Here is a 23005-nt window from a genome sequence, read left to right as displayed (position 1 = left end):
GTTTCAGAAGAAAATGAATTCTTGGGGGAAAAAGAAGTCTGGATTTTTTTAAAGCTGGATTCTTATAATGTAATATGGTCCTATTCATTATACTGGGCTTGTGCCAACTAAATTTGATGGAAGTCTTCAGAACAGGGGGTAGGAACTGAAGTACAGTCCTTGTTACAATGACGAGATTTTGTTTTATGCTCCATTCCTAATGTGGTAAACTTACCCTTTGGAATGCATTATTTCCTGAATCAATAAATAAGCTGTAATGGAAAAGGTAGCATTTAATAAGGAATGACGTGTTTTGTTTTTTTTTTTTTTTAACAGACATCATAAAATATTGATTCTGCTATCAAACCTGTAAGAGATTAGTTTAAGTTGCAGAAACTGGAGAATAGGGTCAGTTCATGTACATATTTTTGTTATTGTGACTGTTAAATATCTACCTTTAATTAAGCTATTTTTTTCCCCAACTTCCAGATAGATCATATGTTATTCTGGGGAAACGAGAAACTATATTAATGAGCATCAACTCCATAATTATACTTGTGGCTGCATAACAGGGACATATTCATGTCATTTCTTTAGGCAATAACTTTTGCAAAGAATTATTTTTAAACTGGTCATTAATTTTATGACCATAGAAATGAGATGCAAAATTTATGCTGTTGTCATTGGCATGGGTTCAAGGCACTACTGACATTACGTGTGATTGTAATGGAATGGCTGCCAACTAATGAGTCTATAGACATTTTGTTTGAGCATGCTTTGCTTTTAGATGTTTGATTAGGCAGCAGTGCTTTCAATTATGCCTGCAAATTGTATTGGATACATTTACCTGATGCCCATTGTTGCTTTGTAGTTCGGTTTTCTATTACATAAGTGCAAGTTGAATGCTTTTCTTTAATTTATTGATGCTCTTTGAGTGTATTTTTAGATACTTGGCACCTGAAGAGAATAGTGGTTTGTGCTGCTCAACACTGACTCCTCTGACTGTTCAAGGAGTAACACGTGGAGCTTCAAATGCAATTCTGTCTGCTCTTTACTCCGTAGATGGAGTATAAACTTCAATGAAACACATGGATGGAGGAGCATGTAAAGTGGAGGAAGGGCAGAGATTACCCTGAGTGGGAATGTAGGAGACAGCATAGGATCAACAGGAAGCCTCTCTGTGAACTGTTAGGAGCAATGTCTTTATACATTAATAACATACATAAGATACCTTTTAATGCTGACAGAACGAGGAGGCAAAAACCCCAAGGTTGATACCAGGAAGTAGTCCTTCTTTTGTGCCAGTACGTAAACGTGTGGAATGTTGCTTGTTAAAGCTCCAGAGCACAATGAGTCAGCTTTCCTATTGAAATGCCTACAGTTCTTCTGTACAAATTAGATGATTTAAGAATTGTATTTTTCAGTGTATAATATAAATTTATGAAAACTATAATTTATTTATTTGCTACTATTTTTATTTACTCTGAAATAAAAAATGGAGGATTTTTTTGTTGAATCTAGTCCTGCATGAGTGCAGGTTGCTTGTACCTCTATCCAGAGTCTGCCACCTATTCTCCACATTTTTCATGTAAAGTGTGGCTACCTAAATGTAGTATTGTATGACACAGGATTTATATATTTGTTCTGATTGTCTTTCTCTATGAGGGCTTTTTTTTCATGGAAGTCTTCAAGCCTTATTTAGGATTTAATATCTAGAGAATACTTTGATAACTGTAAAGCATTGAGTACAATTTCTTTCTTCTTAACACTCTCAACACTTTTCTTTTTTTGGTTGTTTTGTTTTAAGAGCGTTTTGAATTTGGATATTGTAGACATAAACCAAAAACTTGTTTTATTATAAATCTACATTCAGTGTTGCCATGGTTTTTGTTGTTTCAAATACCGTATATAATTGTGTCATGGTTTTCATGCCAGATGGCAACTAAGGCCCACATAGTCCCTCGCTCATTTGCCCCCGCTGGGATAGAAGAGATAATCGGAAAGGCAAAAGTGAGAAAACTCATGGGTTGATAAGAAGTTGATATAATAGGTAAAGCAAAAACTGCACACACAAGCAAAACATAAGGAATTCATTCATCACTTGCCATGGGTAGGCAGGTGTTCAGCCATTTCCAGGAGAGCAGGACTCCATCACAAGTAACAGTGTCTTGGAAAGACAAACATCATCACTCTAAACGTCCTCCACTTCCTTCTTTTTCCCGCAGCTTTATATGCTGAGCGTGGCATCATGTGGTATGGACTATCCTCTTGGTCAGTTGGGGTCAGCTGTCCTAGCTGTGTCCCCTTCCAGCTTCTTGTGCACCCCCAGCCCACTCACTGGTGTGGTGGTGTGAGAAGAAGAAAAGGTCTTGACTCTGTAAGCACTGCTCAGCAGTAACTGAAACGTGCCTGTTTTATCAACACTGTTTTTAGCACAAATCCAAAACGTAGCCTGATACCAGCTACTGTGAAAAAAATTAACTCTATCCAAGCCAAAACCAGGACAATCTGGGACAGGTATATGGTATGCCCTAAATATGCATGTATTAAAAAGTCCCTTGTTCCTAGGTCATCTGGCTTTTATATGAAAGTAAAGCACAAATGTTTACTGAATTTGAAATCCTAAGTGTGATTGGAAAATGGTAGTATGGTGACTTAGTGGAAGAGCAAGGTAACAGTGCAGCTATGCAAACTTAAATAAGAGATTATGTATTGCTGAGTGGGACAACATCCTCTGGAGATGTTCTTTCTACATATGTACTCACCTGCTTGTTATCCACAAGTGTTACTCATTCAAATATACTAAAGTTTGCCATTCAGCCCATGAATTGTATGTGCTGGAATGTGGTGTTTGTGCAGTTATTTTCTGCTAGAAATACAGCCCAATATTTTAAATTATTGCTTGCACTTTCATGAAGGTTAAATGATAACATGTTTATGCATAGCTGATAAGAGGACATTTTTGATTGACAACCAGGGCTTACATCTACACATATATTCTATGCATTCTAGTACTAGTAAAAGTTGAGGACAGGGAAAGAATGGAACAACTTTTGCCATTGTATAGGTTGTGAATATCATGTTTGCTCTTTTTATACGGAGGGTATCATCTAATAGAGATAGATATATAGGCAAAGAGAGACAGGCAACTGGTCTCTGTCCTGTAAGTGTGAAAGATGATCATGCTGGTTATAAATATGGCATTAATATTTTCTGTTCATGTGCTATCTGCTCTGTGTTCTTCTATTTGGAGGAAGAGGTGAATTCTAGAGAGAAATAATTTACTTTTGATTGGTTTGACAGGTGTGATGAAGTGCAAATATTTTGATCAGATTAACACGATGACTGGCATGCTACTGGAAGATGGCTGTGTCAAAAATAGGTTGGAGTCAGGTTCAGATTCAGAGCAGTTGTTAAATGGCATGGGAGCTTGGAAGGAAGCTTTCCCAAGAAAAGCATACTAAATTAATGAAGGGAAAGCCTAGCTGGTATTTGACAACCCTTGAATATAAAAGAACTGCAGCGAAGCAAATATCAGGCTTTGTTGTTTTAACTGCATAGAAAGCTTGCTGTTCTTTACAAACAGCCACGGTGCTTTCTTGACATAGTCTCTGAATTTTCTGTGTATTTCCATTGTTAAATGGGAGGGGGTAAAACTCAGCCATGGCTAGGCAATGCCACTGATAAAATCAATTCCTGTGTCTGTGGAGAAGAATATTTTCACTATGCATGGGTTTATTTTGGATTCTTAGAAATTAGTCTTCCCATCCAGTGCTCCAAAAGGAAACACATGAATAGAGAAGGATATTTGGAGGTCTCTGGAAAGCTTTTTATGTGTGTATATACCAAAAGGCAGTGCTTGAACAATTTAATGTTACATGGTTTTCAAGAAGTTTGAGGACCATTTGATCTAATGGAGCATCAACTTTATGATTCTGGTCTGGTGATTTTTGCCATATTTAGTTTTTTCTCCTTCACCAAGACTTTATTTGGGTTTTTTTTTAGGAGCAATGTAGTTTGTTATTTTTCCCCCTCTTCTTTGCCTAGATGTGTTAAACATATCTGAGAAAATATACTGAGTTTCGGGAAGAAGTTAAATTTTGCCTAATTAGGTGAAAGCCTTGGCTAATATTGATTTCACTATATCTTTCCCAGACCTTCATGCTTATGCATGACACTGATCAGAGTGCATTAGATTAGCTGATAATGTAGGTTTTGTATCTGTTTTAGCGGGGCTCTCAGTTGGGCAAGAAATTCATTAACAGAATCCTGCGTTAAGCCACAGGTTATACCAGGTGCTGCCAGACGGCAATTCCACTTCTAGTTTCATGGGAGGAATACACACACAATTTGCAAAGCAGTGCCTAATTACCGTGAAGAAAAGTGAAAGTGGGCAGAGGTCAACAAACTCCTGCCAACAGTAGTTTGGCATTTCCTGGGAGGGAAGTTGCTGCGGCTCCATCCCTCACTAGGACAGGCAGAACTTCGGAGCCTGGTACTCTCCTTTTTTCCTTCTCCCAGTGTTTTCTCTTTCCCCCCTCTTTGCTGTGGTGTTTCTTTCCCCCCTTGTGAGAAGCTGCCAGCTGTGCAGTGCTGGGAGCAGGTTCATTATATGACAGCGTTTAGGGAAACCGCTCCAGCAGCACTTACGCATCGGGTCAGAAGGTAGCCCTAGAACGGCATTGCTCACAGCAGTGCTGGAGCCTGCAAGTGTCCATGAGAAATAGGATTTTTTCAGCTCCAGATAGGAATTAATATCCTCCTTATTTTTATTCTGTGTGTTTGTGTGATAAACTATTTAACTAGCAATGTATATTGACTTTTACAGAGCTGGAAGATGAGGAAGAGTCTGAGAACTCTCTTTCTTCGCCTCCTGATAGCGTCTCAATAGCATCTGACCGATTTGATAAAGAGGATGAAGCACCTTCAGATGGTATGTGACACTGTTTACCTTAGAATGTACTAGATTTGCCAGTTTGCTATGAACTGATGTAGTCTGATGCTCGTGATGCGAATGTTAGTGTTGGAAAACAGATAAACAGATAAGCAGCACAGCTGGACACTTTTCTTACCTTTGCAAGAACCTTTAAAGGAACTGAAGAGCTCTCTCTAGTGGTCCTAGAGCATAGTGAAGCTGTCTCGAATTTACACGGTGTTTCTAAACTCATGTTTTTTGATAACAAAGCATCTTCTGTAGATGCATATGTTTTTAAAGATAGATCAGTAGCTAAACCAGTGTGAATATTTGTAGTAACAAATTGTTTGTTAATTCAACATTATCAGATTCTTGCTTAATTTTATTGTGCTACTTAATGGCTTACTGTATTATTTATCTAATAAATAATGAAACAGTTTATGTGATTGATATTTTTCTGCAAACTCCATGCAGAATAGCTTCATAAAATATTAAATTAATTATTCCTACAGTGTTTCCTTCCATTAAGACAGTCTTCTGTACAATGTTTTTGTTACATAAATTTTAAGTTTGGGTTTGCATTTAAAAAAAGTCTACACTTCATAGCTGTTTTCCATGTTGTTTTATTTTGTATTCATTAAGCTTAATGCTAAATGCAGCTGTTCTGAAGACATGAACAATTGAATATTTCAACAGTTAACAAGCTTGCTTTAGCATAGTGTCCATATTTTTGAGATTAGTCTATTGTATACATAATATAAACACCTTCTATGGATAATATATGGCAGTAAATTAAGTATATGTACAAATAAATTAACGATGTATATTAATTTGTGGCACTAGAAGTTAGATAGACTTACTAGTGAATGATGTTTTCTGACATGATATGATGATCAAACTGTGCAGCTCCATCTCGAAATACAATTGCTGAATGAAAATATGCTTCCTGCAATGTAGCACTCCACATTTTATATTATCCAGATTATTCCCTTTGGAAACATAAATTGCTTTTATGAGGTATAAAATTATGTCTATTGCAGAACAGGGATAAGTCAAGTACATGCATAAGTGATAAACCTTCTAACCACTGATTCAGAATAATGCATTTTTTTTAATGTCCAGAACTCTGTAAAATGTATAACAATAATAATCACACTTTTTTTTTATATTGAGCTTATTGCATGTTGGCAGTGTGACCTTCTATTAAAAAAAGTAAAACCAGGCCTTTTTGCTCTCTGGTTGAAATGTAATTATCAGTCAGATTGAGTATGGCTTTTAGAAAACCCAAGCTAATTTTCAAAACTACAGATGAATGCAACTTTCCATGTGTTTATTTTTGCTTACAAACATAATCTTATCATTATTTCTAATTGTAACTTAATAACATGGTACTGATTGCATAAAGGGTATGTGACAAAATTATATGACTATTTAATAGGAGATATGATTATGGAATTGTTTCAAAACAGTTAATCAAGAGAAAAGTGATAACATTCATAACCTAAATAATGAATGGCTGAAGAATGCTGATGCAAGACTGTGAAATACCATATGAGTTTGTACAGATGGGTGATGAATTTTTAGCCATTTTGGAAGTTACGAGAGTAGGTATACTAGCTGCTCAACAATCTCTTGACTAATTCGTACCAGTTTAGGTAGAAATATAGAGGATGTGATTCTTTTATATTTGAGGTATTTTTACCTTGCTGGTCTTTCTGTATTTTGTAATAAATCCTCTTTAATTACCTAGTGGGAGTGTAGCACGAGGAAAATTTGAGAGAAAGTGGTAAACTCTGATCTGTAAATACATAATTTATTAGAGTAAACAGTGTTCCTCTTTTTCTCTTTGAATGTCCAATGTGTCATTCTAAGACCATTTTGATTTTAACATATATAATTCATCATTCCAGTCTAGCCACCTAGCCTGTGTATGAAAATGTATGTTGGGAAAATCTTATAAGAGGTGGATTGATCCCCAGAGGTGCCATTTGTTTCAGTCCTAATAGGCATAAATGGGTTTGTTGAAGCTTAATACTGTATTTTAGTTTTTTAGCAGTCTGTTAATGTTCAATATTTAAATCCTTCTCAAGAAACTGGGTCTGTAAGGTAGATGTTTGATCTTATATAATTACCAGTTCAGTTCAGCAGGGCTCTGTACAGATCTAAAACCTGATTTGTGTAGGATCAAGGCTCTCAGCATCAACAGAGGGCCCTATCTGTAGGTAACCAAATTGAAGTGATTTTTATTTATGTTTGAGTCCATTCCTATTATTATGTAAAACCTTCTACATATATTTTCTGCTAAAAAACCCCAAGGCATTTCTCTTTGTATACTTGAGTTAGGCTGCAAGGTTTGTATGACTTCTGAAAGTGTCGCAATTTAACTTTGCGGCATTACTGTCAAAACATAATTTGTGAAGGCACACGCTTGGTACCAGATAAAGAATTAGTGTATTATGTGTACGTTACAGTCATTGTAAAATCCTGGAGTTTTTGTGTGACCTTTGTCTAATGGTGTATTAATTACAAGAGAGATAATCCATTTAACAATAAGTATGGGATAACTAAATTAGCACAGGTCACCTAAAGGCCTTTTGTCAAATCTGATTGTTATGTTGTCCTTTTGACTTTTACCTTATGGTAGGCACTAACAAAGTATCTAAACTTTGATGGATTATAAACTCTAAACATGATATGTATTTTTCATAATGCTAATGTAATTTTCTAGGTACTGAAAAGGTCAAACCCCCACCTCTCTGTGTGCATTCTAAGTCTGTCTTTCCTTTTAATATTTCTTTTTCTCTGTTCCTCTGGTTCAAAAGTTCACTCAGTTCCCAAATGGCCACCTAATTTTCCAGTTATTCCCTCAAGCCATATGTGTTTTGGTTTCTTTATGGTTTATTAGGTACTGTAGGAAAGTAGCATAAGTTATATCATCTAATGAAATTCAAGCACACTTCAGTGATGCTTTGACTTGATTGCTGGCAGCAATTAAATCACAATGAAAGAGAATGATGCATGGGCTTACATGTCCAGACACCCTACAGAAATTGGAAGAGGGATAAAACACAACAAAACCCCCAAATAAAATAACAAACTGAAAAACAAGACAGACCAAACAAAACAGCACAGCCAGGCACTCTGGTCTTAACTTGATTTTTTTTTTTTTTATTGGCTAACAGCCTGATTGATAGCAAAATCATAACTTGCTGTATGCTAACAGGCAGAGTTCACTTGTAGGTTATTGTGAGCTGATAAAGGGTTAGATGGAGTTTTGATTTTCGCATTGGTCCTTGGTGCACCAGATTAATGGAATTTCAATGAGAGACTGGAGTAGTCACAGCTTTGTCAGAAAAACAGATGGAGATTCTATAGCCATGTCTGCTCATTAATACCAGTTGCCTGAAAGGTGTACTACTTCTCTGTACAAAAGACTCAACATAATTGATTTTTGAGCGAGGTATTTTTTCACTTATTGATGACTAGGTTTCTTGCAACTTAAATGACAGGTTTTTGTATAGTACATTGTATAACAATGTTATGTTTTGTAATTTCTTACTCCCCTTCCATCTGTGTATTGAAGAATGTATGTAGTGGGAAATACATATGTCTTGATCAGTTAAAAACCAAACCAAAGCATACCAAAATACTTTAAAATTGAAATACGAAGGTTTTCTTTGAAGTTGGAAACAAAGTTACTTTTGGTTGAGAACTAAATGGAAAAAAAGTTAATATTTTCCATTTAATTTTCAAGTTTTCTAGGATGGTACTAAGTACTGGTTCAGTGGCAGGCTTAAGCTTTCCTGTTTAATTACACTGTAATCTTCTTTTATGATACATAGGGATTTTTTTAAACTTCTTTTTTTTGTTTTGTTTTGTTTGTTTGTTGTTTTGTTTTGTTTTGTTTATAGTATGGTAAATTGATTCTATAGTAAGAAATGTCACTAGTATTAAAGGACCAAACTTTCTGACTTTGTAAGTGGACCTCTGAAGAAGACATGTCTGTTTGGCTCTGCAGGGAGGATGTAATTGGATAATTACTGGATCTAAAAGATCACAGTGAATGGTGTGATGAAATAATTTAGATCATTACCATTTCTATGGAAGATCTAGAAATGTTGCCTTGAGAATGTAAGGATGAAAGAAGTACTAAAAATCTGTCTGAGGACTTGAATGCTCTTCAGATTATCTTATTTGGCTATAGTTTATGAGTAAAATACGCTTTTTAGTAGAAAATTTTTAAACAGTCTGAGAATCTCTTACTAAATTTCCCCATAGTTGAAGTGGAGGAAGGTAGGGCTGGAGAAAGCAAAACTGGGCACTTGGAGATCTTTGAGGAAACAGAGTAAATGAAAGGGTTGTGCTTTAACTGTTTGTCATCAAAGTGCAGTCTTGAAAATGCGCAAAACTTATTGCTTCTGCAACATGATTTTCTTGCTATAATTTTTGGATGAAGCAACAGGCTTCAGTGATTTGTTTTCATGTAGTTGCTTTGGAGAAGTTCTATACAAGTCTTTGCAGTCTAGAGTCAACTATTTTACATGAGCTATAGTATTTACTTAATATGAGCATCACATTTTGCAGTTTGATCAAGTGAGAATGAAAAATTGCATGACTGAATTTTGCATGCTGCTTCTTTTTGTTTTTAGTCTCAAATGCAAATACTGTTTAAGCTTTTTTTCCTCCTTGTTTTTCCTATTTGTTAAGCATAGTTGTTTGAATACTGTCACTGAAGAAGGGGGTAGAGTTCAGTGTAAGGTTTTGTCTTTGTGCATACACACAAGTGTTTTCCCACGTTTTTCAACTACATTCCTACTGAGTTTATTTTTGAGGCACTATATTAAAGCAAAAACTGTGTTCCTCACAGAGCCAGTTAAGCACTGCTAGCAACTAAGGTATCAAAGGTTGGAGAATGGAAAATGTGATTAGGAATTTCTATCCTTTCTCCTTTTGCCCTTCTTATCCCCCCAGTCTAGTAACATAATCATGTATATGGAGAGGATGTTTGGTTGTCTTGGGGATGACAGCATTGTAAGTTTGCCTGAGTTATTGTAGGAGATTAGTTATTTCCTTTCAGTATTGGAGCGAGAGGTGCAAACTTAAGTGCATGACAGCCATTCAAGGGAGAGAGAAACTTCTTTGTCTTGTTTTTCTCATAGGTAGATCTCATTGAAGGCAGAAAACAAGGTATTTTATTAGTCCTTATATATCTTTTAGTATTCAAGATTGAATATTACAGGTCATAATTGAGGAGAAGCAAGATCTAGGTTTACTTGGATACCTGATCTTCAGTGAGAAAAGCTGGCCTCTACTCTATGCTCTTACTAGGAAGTTGCAGGAGGGCAGTAGCCCATCATCTGGAAAATGTGTAAAGACTGGACTTTGGCATGCTAGCTTTATTTTGAGGGGGTGCTAGTTCTTGTCAGAATTGCGAAGGGGATTATGATTCTGCATTTCTGGCTGAGAAGGTAATATGATGATTAGAAATGTTGCTTTCAAAAGTCTAAAAAATTGTAATTAGCAATGCAGTCTTAAGCAGGAAGACTGAAGTCTAAAATTCCTAATGTAGTATGCTTAGGTTGTCAGAAGAAGGATGCATCGCTACAAATTTAGGCTGAGTCACTTATGGGCACTTTAGATGTCACCCAGAATACAATCTTTTACAAGCTGATGGAACACAGTGAAAGTAAAACATACTGAGGAGGAACTTAAAATATGAAGCATTTTTTAAAAGAGTCTGTTTATAAGGATATTGGCGCATGTTGGGACCAGCCATATGAGCATAAATTCCCGGATGCAAACCTGTTTGTTTGACACATGAGAAGAGGGTGCTGACTTTGTTGGAATAGTCAAAAGCTGTAAAGATCAACTCCTTGTTGAATAGGAGAGGCCTTAAGAGTGAAATCAATGTGTCACCCATAGTCTGCCTGAGATGTTTCTTGGTGGGCACCTGCCTCACCTTGCCTAAAAATCTCTACTGGTGCAATTGCACTGTCCCTTGGACAACTTGTCCCAGTTTTGCACTCTGCTAGGAGAGAATACATATACTAAACTCTGTCAATCTGTTGACATTTGACTCTCTTTTGTCCATAAAAGACATGGCAATTGTGTATTTCCTATTTTTTTTCCTTCTGTAATGAATATTTTTGAAGACTGAATAGAGTCTTTATAACTTTCCACATGTAGTTGCTTTTGAAACCTTATGAAAGAAACAAACAACTGAACTGCTTGGTTGCTTACTGGTTTGTTTGTTGGATCCATAGCAGTGCCTATAGCAGCAATGACTAGATGGAGAAGCAAGAAGTTTAAAAAAAAAGTGCATCTGAAATATGCAAAGCTAATTAAATTTGATTTAAATTTGATTTAAAGCATTTGTACAGAACATAAGGGAGTAATTTCTGATAGGAAGCAGAAGTGTTAAGTGAAATTTTGGCCCTAATAAAGTAAACCATAAAGTTAAAAATGGCATTGTGTAGGTTAACAGTGTGTACAAATGGATGATACTAAAATGTTTGAACTTCTAATTATCATGATGAAAAACTTCCTATCAAACAATAAACCCCTGTGTTCTTTTAACATTTACCTTTCTCCCATGGGAGAGATGACATGGTTTGTTGCTCGTTTTATTTCATCTATGTTGCTTCAGTGACTGAACAATAACAAAACAGCCGTGTACACTTCTCCACTACATATGACAATATCCACAATAAAAACTAAGTAAGGACCTGCTTAATCAATTTCTTTTTCATATTAGATCATAATTTTATTCAAGATATATAATAATATTATGGTTAAAAAAAAAAAGCCCAGAAAGTTGAGGTGAATGGATTTTTCTATTTACATTATATTGCTTGTTGGCGTGATGTTCTTCTAGTTTGGTTCTTACAGATTACAAATAGCTGATATGAAAAGGAAGAGGAGAAGTTTTCCTTCTGCCTCTTGGATATGTGATAAGCTTTTCAAGTATGTTTTGGAGGCAGTTAATTATGATTTTAGGACCTTATTGGTGCTTTATCTCGACTAAGTGAATTTCTGCCTTCTGATTTCCCTGTAATTCCTCTTTCTTCCTGCCAAGCAGTAGTGGCAAGGCAGCTTCCATTCTGCTCCTTACTCCCTTCCTCCTAGAACCAAAAAGATGCATCAGTCGTAGATGATAGCACGGCTTCACACTACTCCAGTGGCACCCTGAGGTGGGTATCCTTGTGGTGCCAGAGGAGAGCAAGTCTGACAGATTGATGCTGCTTGGCATTCAAGGCAAGAGGCATCTCTTCCTTCCTGAAATCTACCATGTATGACAGAAAAACGGGTCTGTCTTCAACATATGCTATGTAGTAGTCACAAACTTCTTGGGGAGAAAAAGCTCTACATATCCATAGTGTTTTCTTTGTTTTAGACTAGATCAGAACTATTTAAAACAATGCTCTGTGTGATAATTCATGTTTTGTCTCAAGGATGAGGCTTTAGAGGTCCCTGGATATAGAAACCTACTGGCAAAAAAGAGTATAGCCTTGCAGTGTAAGTACAAGCTAAGTGTGGCATAGGCATTTCTTTCTCTGAATTGACGATTAAGAATTTGTGCCCATATTTAATTTATTACATGCATGAAGTGTGTATCAATCCTAATGAACAGAAAAAGAGTTTTCCCATGTTCCTGTTTTTGTGTATTAACTGATTAGTACTTTCTGTAGAGGTGCAAAGTGAATCTGTAGATCTTAAGCAAGAACAAAACAGGCCTGTTTTCTATCTGGCATCATGTAGTCCAGGCATTAATTTTAGTGGATTTGGGTTTGTTTCCTTTCAAATAAAAGCAAGGTTGAAGTGGATTAATATTTGTGAATTTTGAGATTAAACTTGAGTGGAAAAGTAAAAACTTATGTCATGAAAAGGTTTATTGAATTGTTTTGCAAAAAAACTCCCATATATTAGATGAAATTTTTATGGTATCCACTGAATGGACAAGCTCACTACTGGCCTTCTCAAGAAGATGTTGCAGATAATTGTTCACTGCTTAAAATTTTTCAGCAGGAGCCATGCTTCTTTGGACATGTGTCACTAGGCAGTATTAGTTTGATACTTTCCTCAGTAATTTTTCATAGATGTTTACTTGGATTACTTACAGCAGTAGGATTTAAGAGTAGAGTAGCAGACTAAAACTGCTGAATGCCATATTTTCTCCAAACTAAAGTTACTCCTACAGTTTCTTAACTAATACCATGCACAGCCTATTCACCATTATAACTATAATGATGGGTAACATCCTGTGAGTATCCTGGTCTTGTCCTCTCTACTGCTGGTAGTCAGAAATAGTTTTGAGCCCCTTTTGGGCAAGGAATTATGAATGAACCTACACTACATAATGGAGGAAAACCTCTTCTGCTCTAAATGAGACTTTCCTGTCCTCCTGTATATTTACTCTGCCTACGTGGACATGTGTTCCTTAATGCAAGGTACATCAGGGCCTGATAATACCTTTTCAGAGATAGCCTGTACTTCATATAAAACAACTTTTGCTTGTTACTCAGCAGTCAAATTTTGTATTTCTCTGCACCACAGAATCATAGAATGGTTTGAGATGGAAGGGACCTTAAAAATCATCTAGTTCTAACTCCCCTGGCATGGGCAGGAACATCTTCCATTAGACCAGGTTCTTAAAGCCCCATTCAGCCTGGCCTTGAACACTCTAGGGATGGGGCTTTCACAGCTTGGACATGGGTGAGGTGTAAATACTCACAATACGTATTCAAAGGTGCAATTAGTTTATTATGTGCTTCACATATCTGCACTTGTGCATCACTGCTTTACACTGAAGATGTAAGGGAAAAGGATTAGCGTTGAAATAATATGAATGGAAGCAGAAGGATATTTAGGCTGTGTGCGTGGCAGTGCAATAAGATGAAAATGGGTTGGAGACAAGTGAAAGGAAGGTGGTCCAAGTCTTTTTGGTAGGTAATAGGATGTGTTCTTTTGCAAGGATGGGTACAGGAAATGGGCCTTATTATTAAAGTTTCTTGGAAAAGAAGTTAAGGCAAGTGTTGTCATTGAGTTCCAATTAAAAGAAATATTAACCTTGCCTGTTTTCACAGGGAGAGTCTAACACATTCTTATAATTCTGTCTATTCTGTGTTTAGTAATTTGAATATATATGCATATGAAGGTAGTCGGGGAAAAACTTGTCTTTTTGTTTTCTAGATCTGCTTTCCTTTAGTAGGAGTGGGCTGATTTTTCTCTAACAGCTTCTTCGGAAGCTAGCTTTAATACTGTATTTTATCAGAAATATGGTGAGACTACCACAAACTTGTTTGGTCAAATATTTTTGAAGTATTTTAGCAGAATGGTATGTGTAACATAACTGCATGTTAAGAGTTGAAAATACACTGAAGAAAGTAGTCGTATTGGGAAGTGCAGAGATGTTTTTGTCTGTAATCTTTGTAGATAACATTTGGAATTTCAGGTCAAAAGTAAAACCAGAAAAACAAAAACCTTGTTTTTACTTGTTAACGACAATATATCTGCAAATTTCATTTGGAAATATGGACTGCGTAATGGAGTTGACAGAGGTACATTTAAGTACATATAGGTTTTTTAATGTATGGCACACCTTTTTTTCTGCCTCAGATTGCTGTAATCTTCCAGTGCTCTCATTCACTTGAGCGATATTTAGAGTGTGGTATAAAAATAATGTGAAAATGCTGTAGTGAGCTGGTGATAATTGATTTACTCCATCACACTGAAATACCTCTTGTTTTCCTCTTCCTCCTCCCCTGGGCAATAATCATGGGATCAAGCTGCCAGTCTGTAGATATAATTTTTCCAGCAGTGCCATCTGGCTCCTTGGCACTGGAAGTTGTATTGGCTTCTTTGCTGTTTCCACTGATGTTTGTCAAATGTTAGTCCGTTGTTGAGAAGTCTTTTGTGAGTGGGTGCTGATTTCTTCCTGCCCCCAAATGAATGTTGTTTTTCATTGGTTCTGTAAGGGATCACTTTTTCTGTTTTTAAATGGAATTTAGGACTTAACATATTAACATTGCTTTGAGGAAAAAATAGGATTTATATATAAATTGGTTTCTTTAATCTATGTTGAAAACAGTTTCTCAGGATTTTGTATGTTTTGAATAGTCCTAGCTTCATGTCCTCTCACAGATTTTTAAACATCTTCAACATTAATGTAGAATTTTTCCTTTTTATTTTTGGAAACTGACTTTTAAAAGACATTATGAATGAACGGTAAGAATTGGTAGGGTCTGTGTAAGAGATATAACAAGCTTTATGTTTTGGAATAAATAGCCAACAAAGCTCTACTTTTTTCTCGCAGGACTACAGTTTTATTTTTGCTGTCAACTTTTCTTAAAAAAAAAGATTTAAAAATGTAGCAATGGTGGCTCAATAGAACAAACACATCTGAGTTGCTTTATTCTCTTCAAACCTTAGATGCACTTCACTGCCATACAACATATAATGATGGTATTGATAAAGAGTTAGAAAGGAATGCTCTGGAAATAGTATTTTAATAGGGGTGGGAAGTGGGAGGAAAATCCTGTTGACCTACACTATTTTGGTAATTATTATTAATATTCTTACTAGTTTATTTAAAAAAAAAAAAATTATTTCCTCTACTGGTCAGAGACATTCAGTTAGAGGAGAAAAAAAGCTTGAGGAACTGAGGATCCAAACCACATAAAAGGAACAGAATTTCAGATAACACATTTTTATTCTGTGTTGTTAATAAAAAAAAAAAAAAGTTTTGAGTATTGTATGTGAATTTAAAAAAAAATCCGAAGCCTGTTCTATTATTATGTAAGTGAACTCCTATTAATGTGAGTTCAAGGTGAACTAATTAAATTCCTTTATATATTTTTTTTAGATTTGTATTTTAACCTGCATTTTCAAGTGCTGTGTCTCAGATGAATGAATTATACTCATCCCTGGGTGTAAATAAAAATTTTCTTTTGTGTTGAAAGTATTTACTTAAAATTATTCAAGGTAACCTTGGAAATTCTCAAGCATGAACAACTATGTTTGGTTGGCTATTTAAATATATTTAGATTATTATCCTTAAAAGTAGAAAATAATAAGCACTATTTCTTTATCATAGTCTTAGTACTATCCTATTATAATGCTTTTGTTAATAAAATGCTATTACACTGGTATTTGAATCAATATTTACATGTTTTCCCAGCATTGCAGAAATTGTCCAGTACTGGAAATGATAGGATTAAAAATCTTGTGTGGGACAAGGAGGGCCTTGATGGGATTTTTGTAGCAGTTGCTTTGAATTAAATTTCAAGTATCTCTTGGTGTCTCTTTATAGGAGTTTTTTAAAGAAAACTACTACGACAGACAGGGTGTCTGAATGCACGTCTCCTCAGTAACTCAACTCAGACACAAAGTGGGTATTTTTAACATATGAGTTCAGTTGAAAGAATCTATAGAAAAGGCTATAATATCAAAGTAAGGCAAGCATAGCTAAATATGCATGATCTATTGTTAATAGCAAAAGTGTAAGTCTTTAGTCTCACAGAATATATTCTCTCATGAAAGATTTTAAGGGCATGGGTATATCATGATTTTCGAAAATAGCATCAAATCTTATTTTTGTTCGTAACTAAATGTGAAGATAGAACGTTGCTGCTAATCAATTGTCTGGGATGCCACCTCATTAAGATTTACACGATCATCAAAAATGCCCAGAATTGTTTGTTGGCTATATCCTAACTCAAATATATAAAGGGGATACCACAGCATTTTTCTTTAGAATCGCAGGGAGTTCAGTGACCTTTTGTGGCAAATTATGTAGAAAGAAAATATTTATATTCATTTAAAATAACCTCCATGAAGAAATAGTCTCATTACCCTGTTTGATCAATTCCTTGCAGCCTGAGCTGTAGCATGCTGCTATTGCCATTGGTTGATGGAATACACTGAGAAGTGGCTAATGGTGATGGTGCTCATCAGGACAGGGTTCAGCCAGCGGTCAGCAACAAATAATTCAAGACTGTTTCTAAGTTTGTGGCTGGTGGAATTTGCTTCTTGCCCCAAGCCAGCAGCATTGCTGAGCTGGGCTATTTGATTAGAGGAGAAGCATATTTGCTTCTTAGCAACTGCACATTTGCACAACACACAGACCTATACTGACTCCAAAGGTTTGCCTTTTGTGATGGTGGAATAATACTTTTCTGTTGATTGACAGACAAAAGAGATCTTTGCAATGCAGAGGAGTTTACAACCAATTTTTTCTTTATCTTTTGTGAACTTATCAGAGGTGCTTTTTAATTTAGCACTGCCTGGTGCAGATTTGTACATGCAGCAAGACTGGTCATGATTTGAACTGCATTTAATCTATTACTGCTATGCATATTTAAAGGACAGATGCACACTTACGCTTAATCATTGGTGTGTGCAGCTTTTTCCCCAGCAGGTGTACTTAATGGAAATTATTTTCTACTGTATTTTGAAATAATTTTTTATATGTATATTGCTGTTTCCCATGCAAGAGTGATATTCCTTTTACAGAAGATAATGATAAAGTGAAAGCTGCTCTATTCTTAGTGCTTTTTTTAATACGCGAACAGAATTGCAGCAGCGATTGCAATTCTAATACTGTGTGTGTAGTTTTGGATGTAACGTTTCCCACAGGAAGTGAGTCTACAGGAGAAAATGTGTCTAGTCAGTAGAAGGCAAAGGTATTTATTACACTGGTAATCCTTGAAAGAAGACAATTTAGGAAAAAGAAAGCCTAAGATTTACAGTCCTCGGAGGCCAGGACAAGAGAAAAGCAAACTTTTTTTTTTATGGTTTTACAGCTCTTTTCACTCCTGGTCTCTATTTTATTGTGGAAGTTTCCGTACTGCCATAACAATAAATAACAATAAATTGTTGATGTGGTTACTGAAATGTTCTGTGAAATAGTATGTACAGTTAGTGTTAATGTGAATTTCTGCAGATATTTGCTTGCATGTTTTCCTAAATAAAACATATCTCTTAACTTTCAAAACTCAAGCCAGTGAGTACTTTTCTAAGTGGATTTTATAGTAAATTAAAACTGTATCTTTTAAGGGATAGGGCAGTATAAAGGAGGAGAGAACAATAAAAGGACCATGAGCTAATGTAAGCATTCTGGAGTTTACTTATTAATAATCATTTCAGTGGCAGTTCAGACCCAAAAGAGGACAGCAAGAAAACACTCTGATATGGTGAAGAAATAATAAGCCTCAGGTGTCGCTCTTTAAATCAACATTAATTAAACCTACAAAACTTCTAAATTCTTCTTCAGTTAGGATTTTTTTTAGTCAGATGAACAATTTAAAACAAATCGTAATCCAAATTTTAGGGTTTTTGGAGAATTTTGAAGATTATGGAGTGAGGCACAATGGAAGCATTGGAGTGAATTGGTGACTGTTTTGGGGAACAGGTATTCAGGGTGTGCACACTTCCGAGCAGGAAGCGAAGTGTAGTTGTATCTCTGTGCAACTGTGGTTTTGGAGGCCCTGGAAGGGCTGGTTGATGACTGACTTCATTCTCTTCCTTGTTAAATTGGTGTGTATATATATGAGCTTTTAGAAGGGTATTTTAATGTACTGGTAGGATTTCACAGTCATTTGTGAGAGTTGTTAGCTTTGGCTTTCTGAGACCTTCAAAGTTGTGATGGTGTGATAAGATGGCTGCTTGTTATGCTGCTGAACTGCCAAAGAGATGCTTATGCCTGATAGACTTATTTTTATACCTCAATATCCCTTAACGTGTTGCCTGTGTTCTACACCGATTTTATACTTCTGTCATTAATATATGCACAATAAATTAGTCTTGGGGGTTTTTTTTAGTTGGTTGGGGTTTTTCTTCTGATAGCAGACAGCCTTTTGCAAAACTAGGATTTTTTTTTGAATGAAGTAGCTAAAAGTAGGAATTGCCACATTATTACTATCAAAATGCAAGTGTACCCAGGGTAGAATGCAGCAGCTCTTACAATAGCACTATAAACAATACTCAGCAATTTAAGAGCAGGATGTGAGGAATATTTTACCTAATTGAAATGACAGGGGGGATTTTGCATAGGTAGAAGCAATTATTCATACTGGAGGTGGGCCAGAACGCTGGGGTTATTTCCCTCATCTTGCTAATTAGGCTTTCAGTTTCATTAACAGTCATTGAGATATTGGGTGACTGACTTGTGTGTGAACATAGCCATAATACATATAAAGAATATTTTATTATTGTGGTTTGCTTTTGTAACTCAAGAAGGGTAGAAATAAGGAGTGTTTTAAGATGTGCAGAACACTGAATGGTATGAAGGCTGAAGGCAGCATGGCTATGTCTATTTTTGGGTAGACTGCCATAACTAAGACACTACCATGTTTATATTAGCAACATTTTATTACCTTTTTTAAGATAGAGTTTACAAGGGTTTCTACCTTTACAAATGTGTATGTTGAGAAGAGAAATTAATCCAGCTTTGTTGTGCTTCCAGGATGTTTTCAACCTGGGATAAATTCAACTTTGAACAGGTCTGAGGAATCTACAGTTCTTGTTGCCTTTAAGCCTTAATTTAGGAAATATAACCTAATGCATATGGCATCTTTAAATTCCCTAGTCACTCTAATACACTGTCACTGTTGGGTTTTTTTAATTTATTTTTTTTTCCACCTGCCCCTGTTAATTGCCTTTGTCCTTCGGAAGCAGACGTTTTGAGGGAGGTTTGTTTTCCTTTTCGAGGATTGATAATGAGGTGCAGCGATTCATAACATAGTGTTGATACCAAATAGCTGCTTGCTGTATTTTGGAAAGGGCCTTGAGTGTCTGAGCCTTTATTAAATCTCTAGGTCAGTCTTTTTTTCAACTGACTTCTCCTTTCCCATGTTCTGTGATTAGGAATGTCAGATAGAGAATTTTTTCACCCTATGTGCAGTTAGGGATGATCCAGTTTTTAAATTAAGAATAGCCTTTAAAGAATAAAATTTACAAATAGAAACCAAGAAGGTGAAAATATTGTACAAAAAGCAGGTCTGTTGAGTCAAAATGTTTAAAAAACCTGAAAGTCACGCGTATGAAACCGAACAAGCTTAAACAGATGAAAGTCACCTTAAAACTGAGAAAAAAATTGTTTCATTCAGAACTGGAGTGGTTTAGGTTGTTGATGGGTTTCCCTTGCCTTTTAACAATCAAAACAGAGCAGTGCTATTGTAAGGTAACATTATTATAAGGAAAAGTGTGTTTACATCATAACTATGTATTCTGGTTCCTGCTGTTGTATAGATGTGGCCATAATTTGTCCTTTTGGTTTGATAATTACATTAATGATCCTCGTGGAATTATTAATGAATTCTTTGTGACTGAGAGTCAATTGTCTAGCTCTGATGGCTTTTTCATGTTAGTTTCTTCATCTATTCAAATTGTTCTAAGTAATATACCAGTGATTTGTAAATATTTTGAACCAAGTTATTTGAACTTGTGTGTTGTATTTCCCTTGCATATCCAGAGGTAAATTCTTTTGTCAGTATGTTTTATAGTCTATGTACTGTTGAGTAAAATGATGCTAATGAAATTAGAACAAATAGAACAGCAATTAGTAATTTTATTTGTTCATTATACCTCTGATCTTGCACAGAAATGGGCTTTGGTAGTGATATAAGACACATAATGGTATAATTAATGAAAAGTTGATTCAAGAATCTTGGCCTTTAGTGCTTGTCTCACTGACTCTCTGTATGGTGATCTCTGGCACCATTTTGTCAGGTGTTTTTGAGAATTTATTGTCAAAGTATGTTATTTTTAGAGGATTTCAAGTTTATGTGAGGAAATCTGAGTGTGCATTAGCATGTTATAGATGCAAACACTTTTGTGGGAAACAATATAAAAATGAACCTTATCATGACTAGACTTCTATTTTGATATAGTCTTGTTGGTAATCATAGATTGATTGGCTGCTTTTGGGAGTTCAGTTTATGGACAAACTGAAGCTGAATGAAAATTGGCTAAGTGCCAGTAAATGAGGTAATGTATTTTGCATGTGTCATCTTACTTTGATTGGATCAAGGCAGTTTTAGAATCCTCTGCTGTATGTATGAATTTGAATAATTTCACACTCCAGAAAACCTAATCAGGATAAGACCAAAAAGTGGGAGAACAAGTTGGAAACAGATGTGCAATTATACTGGTGGAGGACCTAGGCTGTGCAGAAGGTGTGCAACAGGAAGTGGAATTAAATCTCTTGTGGCTGTTGAAGTCCACAGAAATCTCTTCTTCCTTTACTAGAAATATAACTGTCAACTAAGAAAACACCCAAGTGGTTAGGAATACAACAGTATTACTTTGTGCAATGCCACTTCCTTATTATTATTTCCATATTACTATATTCAGGCTTTAATAGTCAGCATTCTTTTGATGTGCTACTTGTTCATCACTTCAGGATACACGTGTTCTTTATGTGGGGAAAGATGTAGAGTATCAAAAGTTAAATCCTTAATCTAAAATAACTCAATTTTTACAGTTGCTCCATTGCATTTTGAGTGACAGTGAGAGTTGAAAAAGTGCATATCCAAATAGAAAATTTTGACTTGGGTTGGTGGAACTCCCTTCATTTTCAATGAGCTATTAGTATGTATTATAAAACAGCATTTTCACCGGACATGATTTTATGTTTAAAAAGGAAGAAAGAAGAAGGCAACATTATTAGAATAAAAAAATGTTTCTTTTGGAAAACCATTTCATTTAGATAATCAGAGTCATCTTACCATAAGGATACTCTTTCATGGTGTTTTCCTCACTTTTCCTCTGTCAATTTGAGGTATATCAGTCACAGAAGTAAGTGTGTGGTTTTCTGAAATGCATTAATCTGTACATATGTGACATCCCAGTCTTACACATGCTGGGACCTTCCCTCCGCCTCTTCTCTCTCTGTCCCTCCAACTGCTTACATTACTTTGAAAAAGTGTGTGGGTGCAGCAGGGCAAAACCAGTGGCACAGCAGGCCTGAAAATGAAACGTTTTTCCCTGTAAATACTTCTTTTGGAGACAAGCATAATGTAACCAACAACATTTCACAGCATTTCTAGAAAGATGTGAATACTATTTCTCTGTTATGAAGAGGAACAGTGGAGGCAAAGTAGCTGTGGCTTGCCCAAGATTGTGAAAGGAGTCTGGTTAAGAGCCAGGACTAGTTCTGCTTTTTCTAGCTCCTGCTTACATGGTAAGATCTCTTCGTTATGTCTCACACGTTCCAGCTTTCTGAAGTTTTTGACAATTTGAAATGGATATTAAGGGGACATAAGGTAAACTTTTTCCCCCCTGTCCTCAGAACCACATCATTTATTAAGAGATGTCATCCTAATGTGTATACAACTTCCATGGCCTTGAGTGTTATTGTAAATGGTAAAAAGACCCTTTGGTTGGGTTTAGACTGATGCTGCCTTCTGAAGTACAAGAGGTGTTTGTAATTTTGTCTAACGTCTTAGTTTTAATAATATTATTTTAATATGAAAATGTAGGTGTTCCTTTAACTGTTTAAAAATAGCATAACCTGCTCTGATTTTTCAATACCAGAAAAATCATTTAGGTTTAGGACCCCAACACCATCTCCCCCTCCTCAGGAATTACAGAAGTGCATTAAACTGCTGATAGAGACACTAAAACTGTGAGTTTCCCCTTCCTGGCTCATTTGAAGGGTTTTTTTTCTTTCTTTCTTTTTTTTTTTTTTTTAATGAAAAAGGTGGTGGTGCAATTTAAAGGCTGGTATATAGACTATACCAAAAGTAGTACAGTACACTTTGGAGGCAACAGTACAATGCTTTCTATCTGAAAGATCACAGATAGCTTATATAAACTGGTAGAAAAGTTTATAAAAGTTACTCTTCAACTTGCAAGTGAGTGAAGTGATTTGGCTTCACTTTAAAAACAGCAGCCTAAAACTGAGCTGCCTGAGTATTATCATTACTCCAAAGCAGCATAATTACCATTAGGAGAGAATTGGTTCCTTTAAGGGAAAAAATAATGAAGGGAAAACTTCTTAAAATGAGTTTTATTACATTTTTCTTATAAAATTAGTCTTTCATTTTGTTGATTAATGCTTGAGTTTAAGATTCTGATGTAGGCATTTTGCCATTATAATTCTGAAATATGGGA

General features: G+C 35.7%; 1 protein-coding gene across 1 annotated transcript in view; it reads left to right on the top strand.

Moving 5' to 3' along the window:
* Positions 1-23005, top strand: part of SKAP2 (src kinase associated phosphoprotein 2) — a 119852-nt gene that overhangs the window by 18433 nt on the left and 78414 nt on the right. The window contains exon 4 of the mRNA XM_082285594.1: positions 4808-4912. Within this exon, the coding sequence (XP_082141720.1) occupies positions 4808-4912 (105 nt within the window). The remainder of the gene's footprint in view (positions 1-4807; positions 4913-23005) is intronic.

This window comes from Coloeus monedula (assembly GCF_965178545.1).
Source record: "Coloeus monedula genome assembly, chromosome: 1".
NCBI lineage: Eukaryota > Metazoa > Chordata > Aves > Passeriformes > Corvidae > Coloeus > Coloeus monedula.
Note: the sequence above shows the minus strand (reverse complement) of the source record. Positions and strands in the feature narration are given on the sequence as shown.